The 17,851-nt window shown below is 43.7% G+C and overlaps 1 protein-coding gene across 1 annotated transcript in view; it reads left to right on the forward strand.

Annotated features, from left to right (window-relative positions):
* Nol10 (nucleolar protein 10) overlaps positions 1-17,012 on the forward strand; it is an 87,866-nt gene extending 70,854 nt beyond the window's left edge. The window contains exons 17-20 of the mRNA XM_013013796.1: positions 2,720-2,893; positions 3,143-3,390; positions 13,236-13,338; positions 16,226-17,012. Of these exons, the coding sequence (XP_012869250.1) occupies positions 2,720-2,893; positions 3,143-3,390; positions 13,236-13,338; positions 16,226-16,345 (645 nt within the window). The 3' untranslated portion in view covers positions 16,346-17,012. The remainder of the gene's footprint in view (positions 1-2,719; positions 2,894-3,142; positions 3,391-13,235; positions 13,339-16,225) is intronic.
* The last annotated feature ends 839 nt before the right edge of the window (positions 17,013-17,851 follow it).

Below are 17,851 nucleotides of genomic sequence, written 5' to 3' on the forward strand. Positions count from 1 at the left end.
AGGCGGGGGCAAGGGTAGGGGGAAGGAGGCTAGGGAGGGGAGAAAGAAAGAAATTACCAACAACAAAAAAGTACCAGAAGCATATTTTCAACATTATTTATTAAATATGGTTATTACTTTAATAAATAGAATAAGATACAAAGAAAAGATTGCCTTGTTTTTTAACCTAAAAATGGGCACATAGCCATTGACTTAAATATCCAGATCAGATAACTCCACAATTTACCTAGTAGCACCTTCCTATCTCCTAAGTCCTGAGACATTGTTCCCAGAGACCTGATGCTGTCATCAGAACCAAAATGACAGACACCTACATCACACTTATATCTTCAATGGAGCATCATGTCTTACCACTTAGCATATGCCTTTTCCTTAATGCTCTAGTGATGGATTCTGCCTCATGGAGTTACCAGTGTCTGTCTAGTCACATAAGGTGGATAGTAGACAGGTGTTTCTAACCCTGTTTTGAATTCTTGCCTCCTGCTTCACTGATTGCTGTATCTCAGTTCTAATTTACAAATGGATCTCATAATAATACTTTTCTGTTCCCATTATCCTAGTCCAGACCTGCCTCTGTCCTATTCGTGGCCCCTGAGTCTCCCAGAGGACTCTAGACTGCCCCTCAGCAGCCCACTGTATACCATGCCCATGCTCTGCTATATTTTCAGCAATGTTCTATGGTCAGCTGAGATCACTGAGACACCCCTGTTTGTCATCTGTCACTCCTTTCTCCTCTTTATAGTGCTCCTCTGACCCACCTTCAGTGTAACATCATGGTGTTCATAATCCTTTTTAGCTTGAGGTGATCGAAAGACCTTTTCAAATTATGCCAATCTTATGATATCAGGCAATTCACTACTATTCAGCTCAAATCTCAGCTTTCTCATTTCTGCTTTTCTCTTCCCAGCCTTCTCAAAGATCCACATCCCTGGGAACCCTTCTGCGCTGTCTCATGTTGCAGACTTGTACCATGTCTTGTAGGAGACTCTGTAGCTCTTTAATTCCTCATGAGATGGGGTCAGGAACTAGATCTTCCTGTCTATTTCTTCCTTGAGCCTAAGTCTGTTTTGGGTGTAATATTAAATCAGGGAAGACTTGTGGGATTTGGGGTCAGGATTTAACAAATTAGGCCAGAGAACTAATAAAAGGCCATGTTCTTTTAATGATTTACAAGATTTTTGTATAGTTCTGTCAAACAACTCAGATGCTTACAACTTTATTCTGAGTAGTGGAGGGTCAGACGGTAAAAGATATCTGGCTCAGTAAGTCTGGAGTCCATCCCATGTAGGCTGGCCTCTTCCAGTTCTGTCTCAGACTACACTCTGACTGACAGTCCATTCCTGAGGGAGTTGTTTGATCTGGCTTCCAGGCCTGCAGTTTACCAAAAACACACAAGGAAAGAGCCCCAAGTTTGAGGGCACTAGTCATTTTCAGTGAATAGATGCTTACAGTACATTTCAGGAAGCTTTCTGTTAGAAAGGTACAGATGAAAAGAATTCAGGTGTCAGTTCTGAGCTATCCAAATGGGTCTGAGTACTTAGCCAGAGTTGTAATATATGAAAAATATGCTTTATCTTTGAGAGCAATTAAATGATGTAGCGAAGAAAACAAGGAAGCAGCCCTTATAAGGGTTGGAAGCATCTGTATGTTTCCAGATGCCTTACTTGGAGTCTGTGATCTTGTCCTGAGAAACAACCCCCACCCCACTGCTTTGACAATTTCTTACTGCTATATGAATATGAAGTTGACTCACTTTGATTTAGTATAATTGCTATGCTTCAAGGGCCATGTTTCAGCCAGGCACCAGTGGCTCACGTCTATAATCCTAGCTACTCAGGAAGCTGAGATCTTAGGATTGCAGTTCAAAGCCACCCCAGGCAGAAAAGTCCATGACATTCTTTTTTTGGGGGGGTGGGGCGGGGCGGGTCCAGTCGTGGGCCTGAACTCTGGGCCTGGACGCTGTCCCTCAGCTCTTCAGCTCAAGGCTAGCGCTCTACTGCTTGAGCCACAGAGCCACTTACGGCTTTTTTCTTTTTGCTTATGTGGTGCTGAGGAATCGAACCCAGGGCCTCAGGCATGCTAGGCAAGCACTCTACCATTGAGCCACCTTCCCAGCTCCAAGTCCATGCGATTCTTATCTCTAATAAACCACCAGGAAACCAGCAGTGGGGCTGTGGCTCAAAGTGGTAGAGCCTTGAGCTGAAGAGCTGAGGGACAGCCCAGGCCCAGAGTTCAAGCCCCACAACTGACAAGAAGGAAGGGAGGGAAGAAAAAGATGGCCATGTTTCAAAAAATTATGTATTTTCTTAAAAAGTTTTTTGCACTAAAAATATTAAAGAAAAATGTTTCTTATAAATTTTGGCAGTGAATGGTTTTCAAAGTCATCGTTCTGGTTAGATTTTATTTATTTGTTTTGTTTTTATTTTTTGTCACTCATGGAGCTTGAACTCTGGGCCTGCGCTGTGCCTGAGCTCTTCAGCTCAAGGCACTCTACCACTTGAACCACAGCACCACTTCTGGTTTTCTGGTGGTTAATTAGAGATAAGAATCTCATGGATGTTCCTGCCTGGGCTGGCTTTGAACCACGATCCTTAGATCTCAGCCTCCTGAGTAGCCAGGATTATAAGCATGAGCCACAGGCACCAAGCCCTTTCTGGTTAGATTTTAATCAGATATTGACTTAAATATTTACAACCTTTTTCTCTTCTTTTTCTTGCAGAGCCTTCCTAATATTCTCACTGATGATCGATTTAAAGTTATGTTTGAGAACCCTGACTTCCAAGTCGATGAAGAAAGTGAAGAATTTAGGCTTTTGAACCCACTTGTTTCAAAAATAAGTGAGAAAAGGAAGAAGAAACTAAGACTTTTAGAGCAACAAGAACTTCGTGAAAAAGTAATGTACTCTGCATCATTTAAGCTTGCAATTTCATACCCATCTTCCATGTAACTTAGAATGCTCTGATTATACTTGCATGCTAATTGTCTGACATTCAGCTATGAGTATGCCTTATTTAATGAGAAAATTTCTTCTGATGTAAACAGAGGGCAGCGGTCACTTATTCTAGTGGGCTAATTGTATTTAAAAGAAAAAAAAAGTCAGTGTTTGGGGAAAAGGAGCTCCTTTTACTATTTTTAATTTCAGGAAGAAGAGGAAGAACTGGAAGGAAAACCAAGTGATGCAGAAAGCTCAGAAAGTTCCGATGATGAAAAGGGCTGGGTGGAAGAGGTCAGGAAGCAGCGTCGACTTCTGCAGCAGGAGGAGAGAGAGAAGCGGCGGGAGCAGCTGAAGGAGGACCAGCAGACGGTGCTGAGGCCTCAGTTCTATGAGATCAAAGCAGGAGAAGAGTTCAGAAGCTTCAAAGATTCTGCCACAAAGCAGAAACTGATGAAGTGAGTCCCGCGGCCCTGGCAGCACCGGAGCCCCTGCTTTCCCATCACCTATGGCTCTAAAGCTGACACTCCTGTCTGCAGGGAAGTGAGGAGTGCAAGCTGTAGACAGGAGGCATGAGGCCAGCACCAGGCCAGTCTGGGGCAAATGTCACCATTAAAATACACTAGTCCTTACGTTCAGTTTTGAACAACTTTTAAACTGTGGTGTACATACATGGAAATACAGAAAGCAGTCCTATGCACAGTGGTACAGACCTTGGAACACTGTTTCATTTTTGGTGATGGTACAAGAGCTTGAACTAGTGCCTTGCATTCTGCCTTGGCTCTTTTTTTTTTTTCCCCTCAAGGCTGACACTCTGCCACTTGAGCCACACCTCTGCTTTTGTTTTTTTCCCTAGTTAATTAGAGATGCTGAATCTTAGACTTTTCTTCCCAGGCTATCTTCAAATCTTGATCTTCAGATCTCAGCCTCCTGAGTAGTTAGGATTACAGGTATGAGCCACTGGCACCTAACTTGGAACACTTTAAACTGCTAAAGCCAAACTCTTGTTGTCCCTGATTTTCCCCACTGCCTACAGATAAGTGTCTTGTTCCATGCTATACAGATCAGAGGCCATAACCTGTGGCCAGTAGTAATTGAGAGATAACAAATTCTTTACCTCTCAACAAAAAGTTATTATTATTATTTTACTATTTCTCTGTTTTTGAGATAAATTTTCACTATGTAGCTCAGACTGACCTTGACCTCAAAATCCTCCACCACTCTTAGGAAGGCTAGGATTATAGACAAGTATTTTTGCACCAACTAACAAAAAGTTTTTTTTTTAATCCAAATCTAATTTATGTTTACTCCATCTCAGTTACATGATTATTGAAAAGGACACTTGGAAAACTTGCCATAAGTCTTTGCAGGAAAATAGAGATGAAACAAGGGTTCAGATATATAGAGACAGAAGGAACAGTGGTGGTTGGCCAGGTCCGGGCTGGAGAATTGTGGAGCTGGTGCCCAGTGAGTGCAGCAACCATCAGTTTTAGAGTATTTTCATCACCCCAAAAGAGACCCTGTGCCCCGTTAGTAATAAGCCCTCCTTTACCCATAACTCAACCATTTTCCAGATCTAGGTGACCACAAGTCCTAGTCTACTTTGTCTCTGTAGATTTGCCTGCTCTGATTTATATAAATAGGATTGTGTAATATGTAGCACTTTGTGTCTAGCATCTTTCACTTAGTATACTGTTTTTTAGGATGAAACAAGCTAATTTGCCACATTAACAGTTTTTTCTGAATGAAAAGCTGGGGGCTGGAAAAATACATGGTATAGAAACAGCTCTGGCCTCAGCCTATCCCCCAGCTGTCTGCAGGATCCCCTCCTCCACCTCAGCTGCTCCCAGGGGCAGCTCACTCTTCTAGATGGTCACTCCCCCATGACCATCTAGCCATCTAGAATACCCAGATCTATCAGTACTTTGCCTAGAGATTCTCAAAGTGGAGACTCATATAACTTACAGCTAATATGGAACATGTGATACAGCATGGGTGAACATTACCAAATCATATTCCTGTCTATAGATATTTGACACATTTTATTTCTCCATTTCGCTAGTTGTTGGGTATCTGGATTGTGTCCACTTCTTGACTATTATGACTCATGATTCTGTGAACATTTGGGTACACTTTTGCCTGAATGTAGTTTTCATCGTCCAAGTCTATTCCACCTCTGAGTAGACTTGCTGGTCACATGGCAGGTCTGCATGTAGCCTTTTGTTTTCCAAAGAGGCTGCTCTAGGAGTGTATGCCAACTCTCTTTTGTATAGTTGCTGTTCTTAGGGCTTGATTTGGATCAAGTCCTGCTCAGAAGCAGATGGAAGGCTGCTTGTTTCTGTTATTCTGGTCCTGTGGATGGATTTGTTAAATTATCTGATGTTTTGGTCTTGCTTTGTTTACTATTTTAATATCCTCCTGAAATAGTACTTTGCACGGAGGTATTAAGTACAAAAAGATAATCACTGAAAGTTTGAATCCTCAGTGCTCTGGCTACATGTCAGACGACTCAGGAAGTAACTTCTTCAAGATTTGCTTAAAAAAGAACTCATTCCCCTCCCCAGCCCATATCAGGAAACTGGGAGCTTTGCTTTGAGTGTATCCAGGGGAATTAGGAGGACATTATTTTGGAGGGGGAAGGAGGGATATGAGTAATCTCACTAACATGCTTCCCACTGTCTGTGAGCTGCAGCAGGACTTTAATGTAAAAAGCAAACAGGATGAAATTTCCCTATTTAGGAATAAACAGGAGCTGAGTGGATATACACAGTAGGTAAGCATTCTTACTAAGTTAAATATTCATTAGGAGGAGAAGAGCACATCAGTAATCATATTATATAAGCCTGAGGGGAAAAAATCCTGTTGTTTAAAGTAATAACCCTTTAGTATGAATAGCCTACAGTCTGCTGGCACACACTATTTATTGAATTCGAGTCATGACTGGATTATGGTGGCAAATCCTGAACTTGCAGTATCTGAGCCTTATTTCATGAAGCATGAAACTATTATCCTTGAGAGAATGAAGTGACTCCTTACGTTTGTTCTGCGAGTTATCACAAGGCCATTGACAAAAGGCTGCATCAAAATTGAATGTGTTCTGTTTAAATGTCCCTTGGACTTGCCCAGCTTGAGAACTATTTCTATAAGGAAAAAGTAAATAACAAGTCGAAGCTCTGCATAGTCATATGGCTTTAGATAAATGCGTGAGCCTGTCAGCACAGTTTGCTAACTTTATTTATGGATTATTTACCTACTTATCTGCCTCTCCGCCCAGCCATTCATCAGACACCCAAGAGTGACTGGCGTGAACCAGGTGCTGTCCTGTCCTGGGAATAGGAAGGGGAGACGCACACCTTGGGGTGCTGCAGTCATAGCAAACAGTCTCGGCGCCGCAGGGAGGCATGGGACAGTGCGGGAGGAAAGAGCAGGCTTAAGGTAAGGTGGGGGAAATTGAGGGAATCTTCAGGAGAGGCCATGTTGGAACTGATCTTTTGAAAGATGCTGAGTCCAGCCGGGCGCCAGTGGCTCACACCTATCATCCTAGCTACTCAAGAGGCTGATATCTGAGGATTGTGGTTCAAAGCCAGCCTGGGCAAGGAAAGTCCGTGAGACTCTTATCTCCAATAAACCACCAGAAAACCAGAAGTGGTGCTGTGGCTCAAGTGGTAAAGCACTTGCCTTGAGCTGAATTGCTGAGGAACAGTGCCAAGGCTCAGAGTTCAAGCCCTACAACTCATCAAAAAAAGATAGAAGGAAGGAAGGGAGAGCTAGGAAGGTAGCCTAGTGGTAGAGTGCTTGCCTTGAATGCATGAGGCCCTGGGTTCAATTCCTCAGCACCATATTAGCAGAAAAGGCCAGACATGACTCTGTGGCTCAAGTGATAGAGTACTTCCCTTGAGCTGAAGCGCTGAGGGACAGCGCCCAGCCTCAGAGTTTGGGCCCCCCAACCGATGAAAGGAAGGAAAGAAGGAAGGAGAGGAAGAGAGAAAGGAAGGAGAGAAAGAGAGAGGAAGGAAGGAAGGAAGGAAGAAAAAAAGATGCTGAGTCCTTACTTTCAGGGTGGGGAGGTGGTGAGCTTGTACAGCTGAGGCAACCTGATCAGTTTGCTCCAATCCTTCCCCCAATTGTATAAATACTTTAGACCATAAAACACTTAAAACATAGTGTGATGTACCAGTGGGTCATGTCTGTAATCCTGGCTATTCAGGAAGCTAAGATCTGGAGGAAGTCACACTGAGCAGAAAAGGCTACAAAACTCTGTCTCCAAAATAACTAGCAAAAAAAAGCAGGTTGGAGATAATGGTTCAAGTGGTAGAATGCCAGCTATGAACAAGAAAGCGGAATGAGCACCAGTCCCTAAGTTCAAGCCCTGGTACTGGACGTTAGTTTAAAAACAGAAGCATTGAAGGTCTCTTATTTCATAAATCTGTCACAATGTGGGAAAAAACTGGACACCTAGAGATCAACTGACAAATGGTGACCTCATCCCAGTCAGAAGCAGGGAGCACTTACCCAAAAAGTAGGTGGGAGCAAAACAGCCTGAGAACCAAAGTCTTCATACACTACCAGAGAGAGAAAAAGAAAAGCCAGCACTAACCTCATTGATTACTAATTTAATATGAAAGGAAAAAGGAGCCATCAAGGATGGCAGTGAAATGGCCTGTGCCCTCTGTGGTGGAGGTTTTTACATATGAAGCCTGCAGAGCACTCAGGTCTTCTTGGAAGTGTTCAATAGATAAGTGGAAATGTAGGTCTGGGCTCCTGAAGGCAGGCGAAGGGGGCTGAGGCTGGGGATGCTGGTCTGAGGAAGAACAGCTCTTCCTGTGCTGAAACTGAGATGGAAAGGTCCCCGCACTGTGACTGTTCATGAGTTCTGAGGTGAAGGAAACAGATTTGGTATATATCTCTTTACAAAAAATGCAAGTGTGTGTAAAATAATGTGTAGGATTTTAGAGATGTAACATATCTCCTACCTGTTTAGGGACAAGAATTCTGATTGAAAAGATGGGCAATAACAGTGAGTTGTCAGAGTTAGCAGGGAAACATGGCGCTGAGGCTCAGAGCAGGAGTGGGGTCAGCCTCGCCCTGAGTAGGGCAGACCAGGCCACCGTGAGGAAAACAGCCATGTTGGCATTGCCTTGCTGGGAGGGGCTCCTGCTTTCTCAAACAGACCTCACATGTGATTGGAAGGGATTGATAAATGAGCAGGGAGTTTTAAAAATATATAAATAATGTACCTGATTCTTCGCAAGGAGTTTGGCAGTAAAAGGAAAAGTGGGAGCCAGTAATGATGGCAGCCATCTTTTAGGCCCAAGAGAGATGTTTTGGAAGTGGACAGAGAGGAATCAACCATGGGAAGAGGGTGGTGGAGAAACGAGAGGATGGTGGCCATAGACCAAGTGGAACCTGGGAAGGAGTCTGGATCCTTAAGTGCAGGAGGCTGAGGATGGACAGTGTCTGCATCCTCAGAGCCACTGGGCTCAAAGTCAGCAGGCCAGGTAGAAGCTGGAAGTGCTGCTGCTTCCTTGGCAGATAGGTGTTGGGAAGCATGTGCTTGCTGGCCTTCCCTGGCATTGGGCAGTGTGGCCTGCAGGAAGCAGCAGTGGAGATGTCTGTTCTAGCTGCTGGCTGGCTCAGGTGTGAAAGCTTACTCTGAAGTAGCTGCCCTGTGGTATGTCCTGGAATTCAGAGACTCTTGGAAATAGTTCATGCCTTCAAGGACCTTGTCTTCATGGGTGGTTCCATAGCAGAGCTCTTCGTTGGGGTGTCGGCATTACCCTATCTGCATTAACTGTGGTCTTGTTTTCTCCCCAACTAAGTATCCTCCCTGATAAATAATGGACAAGAGTGAAGTGTGGACATTCTGAAATCTTAATTTTGAAATGAATTCGCAGCCTCCAGTTTAAAGAGGTAGTAGCATGCGCCAGCAGCGCCCCAGCGTGCTAGGGTAGAGGCTGCTCACTGCTGGGTCCTCGCTGTCTCTCCAGCCTGTCGGTGCACTCATCCTCTGTACACCACACTCACTCCCGTATGCTTGGAGCTTTTCTTTCTTTGACATGAATGGAGCGTGCTGATCATTGTGTTTAACGTGCTCTCAGCAATTAAGTATCATTGTAGGAACATTTCTTAAGATGAATGAGACACACCATGTGTGTATATCCATTGCTCCATTGTGTGTGTTGAGGTGGTTCTTGTTTTTCTCTTAGAGAGTATGTGTGTGCAAGTGTTGCTTTAGAATATATGCCTAGCCATGGGCTTCTCTGGGTCTAAAAGGGTGTGTGACAGACAATGCCAAATCACCCTCCAAAAAGTCTTGAGCGCTTTGCATTTAGTAGAGCCTGCTCCCTAGGCCTGCAGCAGCCACGGTTCTTAGAAACCTCCTTGATGGAGGTTTTATGTGCCTGATGGCACATAAAAAAGAAGCTCATAGAGTAAAAAAAGGACAGAAACATGAGGAATGGAACAAGGAAAATGTAGCTATATGAAGTTACTTTTCTTTTGTGTTACAATAAAACTTTATTCATGAAAAAAAAGAAACCTCTTGAACTTCAGTTGTGCTAATAGATGGCTCACTAGATTTCATGGTAACTTGAATTTACCTCCCTCGGTAGGGCCTCTAAAGCAACATGTACAAACTGAAAACACTAGTTTTCCTGTGTTTTTGATAACTTTTATGGTATAGGTAAAAGTTTTCAAAATCAGTTATTTCAGAGTCCCTAAAAATATATTTAAATATACATTTAAAAATCATTTTAAAATTTTGAAGACAATTTATCTGTAGATGATATTTCTGCACTTTTATGAATTCTGTATCTTCATCTTGCCTTCTCCTCTCCTGCTACCCCTCCCTGCAAAGCAATTTTAAAACTTTAGTTGAAGAGTATGATTTTTAATTAAATGTATCTAATTAGAGAAATTGTGGAGTGTGTATGTATTTTAAGACCTCAAAGAAGTCTGCCCTTTCCTGGGGCATTTACTGAATATCTACTTTGATTTACCCCCTTGTAGTTTATGCCCATTTTTCTCTTTTATATTAAGGTAGCCTTATTAATAATGTAGGTTCTTCCCAAGAGTCCATTCTACTTTCAGCCTTTTAAGATCTGTATCTTTTCTTAGCAGTTGCCACAGATGAGTTGGGGTGGTTATCTTTTCTTAATTTAGACTATTCCATACATATTTAATTTTGTTACTAAATAGAAAGCACCCTGCTCTTTAGACCTGAAACCTAGATGGGGGGGGAGGGGCCGGTCCTCCCCACAGGCCTTCTCTGTATCTTGTTCCACCGTGGCAGAGCTGCAGTTAATGCAGCTGCATCTGACTTTCCTGCCTTTGCTGTCATTTTAACAGTCATTCTCAGGCAACAGACACGGCACTGCTGGGTGGCAGCCACGTAACAGCAAACTGACTTTCAAAGGGAGGGAAGTAGAACTTGCTTTAATGTAGAAATCTCTCCACCGTCCCCGGCTGTCTCTGATCTCCTGCCATGGCTCATTCTAAACCCCAGCTTGCCTTTCCAAGTAGCCTAGACAGAACAAGTTTTCACACGTGTGCATTGAACGTACATTGACAGAAGAAACTTGGAGTTTATATACCTAGCATGGAGGAAATAAGGTCATTCTTAAAAGAGTAGTAATTTCCCACAATTGACTTGAAGAGTCTTTTTCTTCCCAAATTAGTGTTCTCCATGTCCACTTTGGCCCAGCGGCTCCCTAGCGGCTCCCAGAGCTCCTGTTCACTTTGAAGCTTGGAGTTTATAGCTAGGAAAGGGAAGAACAAGGTAAAATCGACAGGCAGAGGAATTTGCTCAGGCTGACATAATTTACATGCTTGTTAGTCAGTGTACACTTGAGTTTTGTCCTTTTTTTTTTGTAACAAAATGACAGACTTGGATGTGACTCAGTGGCAAAGTGCTTGCCTAGCAAGTGCAACGCTCTGAATTCCATCCCCAGAGCCAAAAAAGAAAAGACAAGAAACAGTCTTAACTTCATCAGTTTGTCATGTGGACCTTGTCATTTACAACCTAATAGACAGCTTCCTGCGTAGAACTGTATAAATCAAATATGGTCAGACACACACCTGGAAACCAGAACTCCCTACATTGGAAGCCTGGTTTAAACTTGGATCCTTATGTGGCCTGGGGCCAGTCATTTAACATCTTACCGCCCTTTCTGCCATCTATAAAGGATAAATACTTCTGTCTCAGGGATGTTGAAAGGATTAATTAGTTAGTCTGTAAAGAACTTTGAAGATGAAAAGTGCTTTAAAAGTGCTTCTTAATAACATTATTGCTTAGAAAAGAGTAGCACTTTTATGCTAACCACTTTATGTCTCAAATCATATAAAGAAGCTATGTTTAGTACATTACTCCCAGTTAGAATGAGATAAATTTCTCATGGTGTGAACATCAAACACTAGTTGTATGGTTTCAAAGAAAAATCCCGGGCTCTGGGCTCTGCAGGAGGAGCTCTCCTCAGTCTGTCTCAGGAAAGATGGGGTCGTTGCACCAAAGGCAGGTGGAATACTAGATTTGAAAAGGTGCATTTAGCTGGTACAAAGGGGAGGTAAGAAGGAAAAGGGGAAGTGCTTTTGTGTTTTATTTCTTTTTTATTAGGTTATTTTGGCAATTTTATTAGCATATATTAGCATACTAGGGGAATTTGATTGTGACATTTCCAGGAATGTATATAATGTATTCAAATCATTGTTTGTTTCTTGGAAGGAGGAAATAGTAGAAGAGAAAAACTTCATGTTTGTTATTGTTGTTCTTCCCCATCTTGTCATTTTCTGGTCTCCTTACAGGATGAAAACGTGCTGCTTTAGCCATTTCTAGAAGAGGCAGTGCTGTTTACACACACACACACACACACACACACACACACACACACATATATATATATATTATATATATAATACATATATATATATTATATAGATAGATAGATATCTTGGGCTGGGCTTCAGTGGTAGAACACTTACCTAGCAAGCAGAAGGCTCTGAATTCAGTGCCCAGTAGGGAAGTGGGGGGAGGGGGCTTAATATATCTTAAAGCTTAATTGCTTAATTCAATTTTTCAACATTTTTAACATGGCTGGGAATGTGGTTTAGTGATAGAATGCTTGCCTAGCATGCATGAAGCCCTAGGTTCAATTCCTAGCCCTAGGTTCAATTCCTCAGTACCACATACACAGAAAAAGCTGGAAGTGGGTGCTGTAGCTCAAGTGGTAGAGCACCAGTCTTGAGCACAGAAAGGCTCAGGGACAGTGCCCAGAGCCTGAGTTCAAGCCCCACAACCAACCAACCAAAAAAAAAAAAATTACAGCAACATGCAATGAGGTATTATATAGCTAGTAGAAAATTCAAGTTTGTTTTTTGTTTTGTTTTGTTTTTTGGGTCCAGTCGTGGGCCTGAACTCTGGGCCTGGGCGCTGTCCCTCAGCTCTTCAGCTCAAGGCTAGCGCTCTACCACTTGAGCCACAGCGCCACTTCCGGCTTTTTTCTTTTTGCTTATGTGGTGCTTAGGAATCAAACCCAGGGCCTCAAGCATGCAAGGCAAGCGCTCTGCCACTGAGCCACCTTCCCAGCCTAGAAAATTCAAGTTTAACTAGAAAGCTCAGGCAGGATTGTTCATGAATTAAAAGACACAACAAATGATACACACATTGTATAAGGATACCTCGAGTCTGGAAAATAAGATCAAGAAATGAAATAAGATTTAACTTTGGGATAAAGTGTGTTAGAATAATTGAAGTAAAAGGCTGCAAGATGCTCGTAGAAATCAGTGATTAGAGAGATCATGTAGTAATCAAGTGTAATTGCTTCCCGTTCCTGTCTCTGTACTAAGGTGGATCCATGCTAAAGGTGTTGGCTTGCTGAAGCCCAGTGAAGAGAAGTCAGAGTGGTTTCTAGCTCTTTGTATTCATTCCCTCGTAGAAGAGAAGAGAGTGAAATGCTCAGATACCACCTCATGCATGGCTTAAGTATAAAACACCTTAGCTCCAAAAATGCTACAGACAGGAAATACATTGCTCCTTATTTGACTTCAGAAATATGATTCAGTAGATGAGTAACAATCACTAAAGCCCTCAATACTGCACTTAAATATCCAATGGGTGTCAATCAGCCATTGTTCAGATGTAGATGTCAGGTATGAGTAATGATGGTGTGAGTGCTCTGAATCTTTCCATGGGTTCCCTGATGTGAATGATACTTTGCCTTTACCACGTGTGCAAGACTTCATGTGATTAATCCTAGTTGGCTAATGAAAATAGGCTAATTAATGTGTCGTTCTTTTAAATTTTCTACAGTAAAACCCTGGAAGATCGTTTGAAACTCGAAGCAAAAAATGGAACATTGAGTGTATCTGACACCACTGTTGGCAGCAAGCAATTGACATTCACATTAAAGAGGGTAAGTTGTTTTTAATATTGCTTTTTAATTCTTAAAGGGACAATTCATGAAGGGTAATGTTATGTGTCCACCAGGACTGCTTCCCAAGTTTTTCCCTCCCTGAGGAAGCTGTGTTCCCAGTTCTAGCATTTTCCCTGCGGCCAGAGCCCCTCACAGTTGACAGGGGGAAGCAGATTGAGGAGTGTTAATATAGCCCAGGGAGGCAGGGCCTCTGAGAGCTGGGAGTGGCTGTTGGGGTTGAACCTCTGCCTTATTTTGGGGTCTCACTGAAGCATGTGCTACAGCCTGGCTAAGCAGAAGTCCTAACCGTCTAAGGATATAACAGAACCTGTGGATTTCAAGGATGCGCGCTGTGCTAATGCGTTCATGTCAGCCCCATCCGGTGTTCCATACTTTCCCCAGCTGAGTGGCTCTGCCAGTTGTGACACTATTCTAAGCTCTTCTGTAAGATCCATTTCTTTTTTTTTTCTTTTTTTTTCTTTTTTTTTTTGGTCAGTCATGGGGCTTGAACTCTGAGCCTGGGCACTGTCCCTCAGCTCTTCAGCTCAAGGTTAGCGCTCTATCGCTTGAGCCACAGTGCCACTTTTGGCTTTTTATGTGGTGCTGAAGAATTGAACCCAGGGCCTCATGCATGCTAGGCAAGCACTCTACCACTGAGCCACCTTCCCAGCCCCCTAAGATCCGTTTCTTTAACCTCTGAAGTAATGCCTTCTGCATATTGGAAAGTAAGTTGCCTAAATATTTGCTATTAATTAACAAGTGAAACTACATGGTTTTACTCTCAAAAAGGTTTTCTCATTCCTAGTTGGTCACCCTCAATATAGTCACCAAGCAGAATGAATGATCAAGATTCTGCCTCTGCTTCCTTTTTAAAATTGAGGTACAAAACCAGGCCCTCACAACTTATATCTGTAATCTTAGCTACAGAAGGGGCTAAGATCTGAGGTTTGTATTTCAAAGCCAGCCAGAGCAGACAAATCCAAGAGACTCTTATCTCCAGTTACCATCAAAAAGCTGGAAGTGGAGCCAGGTGCCAGTGGCTCACACCTCTGATCTTAGCTACTCAGAAGGCTGAGATCTGAAGATCACAGTTTGAAGCCAGCCTGGGCAGAAAGTCCCTGTGAGATTCTTTATCTCCAGTTAACCACTCAGAAACTAGAAGTGGTAGAGCTCAAGCGGTAGCGAGCTAGCCTTGAACAGGAAGAGATTTAAGGACAGTGCCTAGGCCCTGAGTTCAAGCCCTGCAACTGACCAAAAAAACCAACAACCTGGAAGTGGAGGTATGGCCCAAGTGGTAAAAAGCCAGCCTTAAGCAGAAAAGCTAAGTGAGAGAGAGAGTAAGGACTTGAGTTCAAGTCCCAGTACCGTCACATACAAAAATTGAGCTATAATCCATAGATCATAAAGTTCTCTCCTTTCTCTTTCTCTTTTCTTTCTTTCTTCTTTTCTTCCATTGCTGGGAATCAGACCCAGGTCTTGCATTTCTACCATTGAGTTACATCCCCAGCCCCCAAATTCATTTTTGTAGATGTGTGTTAATACTGATTTTGAACTCGGGACCTAGATGCTGTCCCTGAGCTTTTTTAACGCAAAGCTGACACCCTTCCCACTTGCACCTCTACTTCTTGCTTTTTGCTGGTTAATTGGAGATAAGTCTCACAGACTCTTCTGCCTGATTGGCTTCCTTGAACTGTGAGCCTCAGATCTCAGCCTCCTGAGTCGCTAGGATTACAGACACGAGCCTCCAGTGCCCAGCTGACATAGCACTGTTACTTTTATTTTTTAATCATGCTGTCCATTGGAAGGGAGTAGATTAAAGGGGACTGGTAGAGGCGAGACCGCAGGACATGGCTCCCTTCGCGGGTCCCCGAGGAAGTCAAGGGAGCTCTGGTGGAGTGTGTGAGAGCGTCAGTACTGGACTTCAGAAGAACACCCAGGACAGGTTACTTTGAAAGTAACAGGGAGGAAAAGGAGTGGTCAGCAAGGGCCTCCAGCAGTTACTCAGAATCCATGCCAAGAGCTCCCTGGGTGTGTTTGTATGTGTGTAGCAACACAGGCACCGTAGGGCCTTTGAGACAGAATCTCCCATCCTCCACAGCCTGCCAAGCTTGGCCTTTGTGCCACACAGGCACTTCTAGCCGGTGTGGGCAGAGCTCTACCTGCAGAAGTTGCTTTCTCAGAAACCATCCAATGTGGTTGTGAAACACTGGACCCTGCATCGAGCCTCTTCGAAGAATTTCTGCTGAAAGTCATGACACCATTGGTGGCAGTGGGGGTGGGGAGCTGGGGAGCGTGGAGAACACATGCGGCCCCTCCCCTGCCCTCAGCCCCAGGCCTCCCTCGCCACTCCCCGCTGTCTGCCAACTCCTCGGCAGCGATTCCTAAGAGCAAACCTCTGCTTTCAAGTAGACTGTGTTTAGCCAAAATTAAGTGTGGGTAAAAAAATGCAAGGTTTTTGTTTTTTGTTTTTAAGATAGTAAAAATAAACTAATAGTCTGGCTTATAAGCAAAAGACGTAAAACAGGGTGGGCATCTGATAAGCAGTGGTGTCTTCTGCGGGCCTTTTGAAAGCGTCCAGGAGTGAAGGCTGGACTGCTACATTGGTCAGACTTGGCTGGCCCAGAGGTTTAGAACTGCTTTTCCAGTAATGATGAAAGGTGACCTGTGTCTCATCAGTCCTGCCAGGTCCTGCCAGTCCTTGCCAGGGCAAGCTTTTTGGAGCCAAGTCCAACAACCTGAGGCAGTGCCAGAGCCAGGGCAGCGTTTGTCTCTAGGCAGGCCCGTGACAGGTGGTGCTGCTGTATGCTGAGGGTCACCAAAGGAAGCCTTGTCCCTCGTTTTGCCATTGCCTTCACTCATTTTCTCATCTTCTCATCTTCTGTATTAGTCGGAACAGCAAAAGAAGCAGCAGGAGGCTGAGAAACTGCACCGACAAGAGAGGAAGAAGCTTCGCCGGTCAGCTGGTCACCTGAGGTCCAGACCCAGAAGAGGCCGGTCCTTTCATTGAGCGTGGAAGGGACTCTGTTTGGGGCCAGGAAGCACCACTGAGCCCAGCTGTGGGTCAGAGGGAAGCCCAGACAAGGATACCAGCTGGCCCCCCACAGCGCTTCTTTTCTATGTTGTTGCCCCCTTACAAATACTGTCCTTCCTGGTTTAACTGAGTAGACCAGATCCTCCTTGAGCATTGCAGAAGGTGACCCTGAAACGAAAGGTTTGCCCTGTGCCGAAAGCGAAGATTGTCATGTCTTAGGAGCTTCTTGCCTTGTAACGGCCACTGCGCTCACTGGCGGACCTCTGCAGTCTCCTCCTGGTTTGCTGGCAGCGCATCCTGGCCCTGCTCGCATTTTTAAGTTTGTGTGGACAGGTTTGTTTGCCTGCCTCTGTGTTTGGGATATTTTCAAAACTATTTTTATACTAACAGGACAAATAATGGTAATAGTAACAAGTGGGAGCTACTGGCTATTTTAATGTGACACAAGGTTATTTTTCTGATTAAGTACAATTGGGGATTAACTTGATGGGAGGAGCGTATAACAATAAATGCTTTCATTTGGGTGGCTTCTTTAAGAAAGATCCTTGCCTTAGTTAATTTTTGAGATTAACATTGGAATTCATGGTTTGGAAGGTATCTTTTTTATTTTTTTTTAATTTGCTGGTCTGGGACTTGAACTCAGGGCCTAGGCGCTATCCCTGAACCTCTTTGTGCTCAAGGCTAGCGCTCTACCACTTGAGCCACAGCACCACTTCCTGCTTTTGCATCTCCTTCCATCTGGCTGCTCATGCTATCTCTTCCTTCCTCCTTTCCACCTTTTCCTTATGGTTCCTTGTCTCTGTAGGTTTCCCTTTCCCCCTTTTCTTGGGTTTCTTCTTCCTCCTGTGGTCTGTTGTGCTTCAGGCAGGTTAGCTTGCCGCAGAGGCAGTGGCCAGTGTGGGTCATATGTCCATTGCTCTGGTCTGAGGGCCAAGTCTGTTTCCAGTATGTAGAGCATTTGTGTGTAAGACATGGTCACAGAAAAAGATTGTTGGTTCTTGGCAAGCAGCCCATCCTGGGCTACAGTTCCCACTGCTTTCCTCTCCGGCTTCTCTCCCCTACTCCTGTCCCTGGCCTCTGCGTCCAGTTGCTTTTCTCTTTGCTTTATGGACAGGCACTGCAGATGAAGGGCGACTGTGTTCCAGGCCTGTCTCCCAAGCCCAGGCTCCTCCTCCTGTCCTTGGCCTCCCAGCCTTCTTCCTTCTTTCTCTGGTAAACTTAAGAGATCATTAGAAGAAAAAACACCTTTTTTAAAAAATTGGATGATTTGCTTAGGAAGTGAATTTCAAACCTGGCTTAACTTATGTGCCAATGAAGTTAAAAACCCAAGTAAACTGAGTCTATTGTGTCTTAGACTGAATTCTGCTCGGAATTTGTAAAAAGACAGCAAGGTGTTTGAATAAGTGCTTTCATTTTTACATAAATACTGTGAGTACATACTTTATTATATCTTAGACACTCTAAAACTTGTTTTTTTTGTTT

Source organism: Dipodomys ordii, unplaced genomic scaffold (assembly GCF_000151885.1).
Source record: "Dipodomys ordii isolate 6190 unplaced genomic scaffold, Dord_2.0 Scaffold20, whole genome shotgun sequence".
NCBI lineage: Eukaryota > Metazoa > Chordata > Mammalia > Rodentia > Heteromyidae > Dipodomys > Dipodomys ordii.